Here is a 2,717-nt window from a genome sequence, read left to right as displayed (position 1 = left end):
GGATCCACCACCTATAAATAGAGGGCCTCATTTCACGCTCAGGTATCGAATCTCACCTTGAACTAAATACAGAGTCCGACCTATACTGACTTGAGCTTCGGAGTGTTTTACCCTCTTGTGCAGGTCCACTCTAGTGTACAGGTCGAGACCGGAGACCGGGTTCGAGCTTGGTTCGAGAAATATCGTTGTGCAAATATTTGCAAAATGAGAAGAGCTTGAGCTTGTTCCCTTGCTTAGCCTTGAAAAACAAGTAAGCATAGGAAACAAGCTGGGGGCAACTGATAGGGAAGAGCTGATCAACTTCCTCAGGTCCAACTCGGACGTCTTCGCATGGTCTCACGAGAACATGCCAGACATCAACCCAAAGATCATGGTGCATCGCCTCAACATAGACCCATCATTCCGACCTGTGAAGCAAAAAAGAAGACCTGTAAATAAGGAGAGGAGTGATGTAATTGTTAAGGAAGTTAACAAGCTATTAAAAGCTGAATATATAAAAGAAATTCTGTATCCCGAGTGGCTCTCTAATGTTGTATTAGTCAAGAAATCCAACGAGAAGTGGAGAATGTGCGTGGACTTCACGAATTTAAACAAGGCGTGCCCAAAAGATTGCTTCCCCCTGCCGAGGATTGACCAGCTCGTGGACGCAACGGCCGGACACGAGCTACTCACCTTCATGGATGCCTACTCCGGATACAATCAAATCAAAATGCACTTGCCAGACCAAGATCATACCGCGTTCATAACAGACCAAGGTCTGTACTGCTACAGGGTGATGCCCTTTGGTCTAAAGAATGCGGGTGCGACCTACCAAAGGATGGTGAACAAAATGTTCGCCAGGCAGATCGGTCGGAATATGGAAGTATATGTGGACGACATGCTTGTCAAGAGCAAGCAGTCAAAGTCGCATCTTTCCGATCTGACCGAAGCCTTTGGAGTACTGCGCAAGTACCAAATGAAGCTCAATCCAGCCAAGTGTGCCTTTGGAGTCTCCTCGGGAAAGTTTCTGGGTTTTATGGTAAACAACCATGGGATCTAAGCCAACCCAGAGAAGATAAAGGCCATGCTCGAGATGGAAGCGCCCAAAAACTCTGAAACAGCTTCAATGCCTCAATGAGAGGATTGCAGCTTTGAACAGGTTTGTTTCAAGGTCACTGACAAATGCCTTCATTTCTTCAAAGTCCTAAGAAAGAAGGGACCATTTGAATGGACGGCAGAGTGCGAACAGGCATTGGAACAATTGAAAAACTATCTCTGCTCGGCACCTCTGCTCGCAAAGCCGTTGCCAGGGGAGAAGCTCCACTTATACCTAGCAGTGTCTGACAGCGCTGTTAGCTCGGCCCTAGTCAAGCAGGAAGGAGTACGCCAAAGTCCCATTTATTACACAAGTAAAGCCATGACCGAGGCCGAGACCAGATACCCCCGAATGGAAAAGCTGGCCCTCGCTTTAGTCACCTCGGCCCGAAGACTTAGGCCGTACTTCCAAGCGCACACCGTTGTAGTACTTACCAACTTGCCCCTGAAGAATATCTTCCATAAGCCAGAAACATCAGGGCGCCTGATGAAGTGGGCATTAGAGTTGAGTGAATACGACATCCAGTTCGGGCCCAAAACCGCGTTAAAAGGGCAGACGGTGGCAGACTTCATCGTGGAGCTTACCCCACCATCTCAGTCGACCGAGTCCGACCTCTCGTGGACGATCTACGTTGATGGATCTTCCAATGAGAGGGGGTACGGGGCAGGAATCCTCTTGCTCGCACCAGGTGGTGAGCGATTTGAGTATGCTCTGCGATTCAACTTCCGGACTTCAAATAATGAGGCTGAGTACGAAGCACTTCTGGCAGGCCTACGCGTTGCTAAAGGACTGGGGGCCATCCACATCAAGGTCTTTAGTGACTCCCAGTTGGTCGGAAATCAGATTAAGGAGGAGTATCAAACAAAAGACCCCCGAATGGAAAAATATCTGAGCAGAGTCAGATCGCACCTCGCCCAGTTCGAGACTTACGAGGTGAGTCAAGTTCCACGGTCAGAAAATTCCAATGCTGATGCCTTAGCCAAATTGGCATCAGCATATGAGACCGACCTGGCCAGATCGGTCCCAGTCGAGATTTTAGACAATCCTTCAATTTTGGACCCAGACGTGATGGAGATTGACATTCCATCACCCTCATGGATGGATCCAATTGTGGAGTTCATCCAAGGAAATCCGCCGCAAGAACTGAAGGAACAAAAGAAGATGGCACGGAAAGCAGCTCGGTTCGTACTCCGAGATGGAGCGTTGTACCGACGTGGCTTCTCCCTGCCCCTGCTTAAGTGTGTAACTCCTGAAGAAGGCCTTTACATCCTTAGGGAATTCCATGAAGGAGTGTGTGGTAACCACTCAGGCGCTAGGTCGTTGTCGGCCAAGGTAGTTCGACAAGGGTACTATTGGCCCACTGTTGAACAGGACGCAAAGCAGTTTGTAAAAACTTGCGATAACTGCCAGCGTTCGTGAATATCATTCATCAACCTCCCGAATTGCTTACCCTCATCTCGGCCCCATGCCCATTCGCGCAATGGGGAGTAGACATCATAGGTCCTTTTCCCCTGGGCAAAGGGCAAACCAAGTTCGCCGTTGTCACTGTAGACTACTTCACTAAGTGGGCCGAGGCCGAGGCATTATCCCACATCACGGAGTCCAGAGTCACATCTTTTATATGGGCAAACATTGTATGCCG

At 49.1% G+C, this 2,717-nt stretch overlaps 1 protein-coding gene across 1 annotated transcript; it reads left to right on the top strand.

Annotated features, from left to right (window-relative positions):
• Positions 1 to 1,561: 1,561 nt before the first annotated feature.
• LOC111019628 (uncharacterized) lies at positions 1,562 to 2,494 on the top strand. The gene is made up of 2 exons (XM_088120163.1): positions 1,562 to 1,892; positions 2,070 to 2,494. Exons 1-2 carry the CDS (start codon positions 1,562 to 1,564, stop codon positions 2,492 to 2,494), a joined length of 756 nt encoding a protein of 251 aa, XP_087976289.1.
• The last annotated feature ends 223 nt before the right edge of the window (positions 2,495 to 2,717 follow it).

The sequence above is a fragment of the Momordica charantia genome (assembly GCF_013281855.1).
Source record: "Momordica charantia cultivar OHB3-1 chromosome 11 unlocalized genomic scaffold, Mcharantia_2.0 BLBB01000011.1, whole genome shotgun sequence".
In the NCBI taxonomy this organism is placed as follows: Eukaryota; Viridiplantae; Streptophyta; class Magnoliopsida; order Cucurbitales; family Cucurbitaceae; genus Momordica; species Momordica charantia.
The sequence above is the reverse complement of the archived record's forward strand: the minus strand, read 5'-3'. Positions and strand labels throughout refer to the sequence as shown.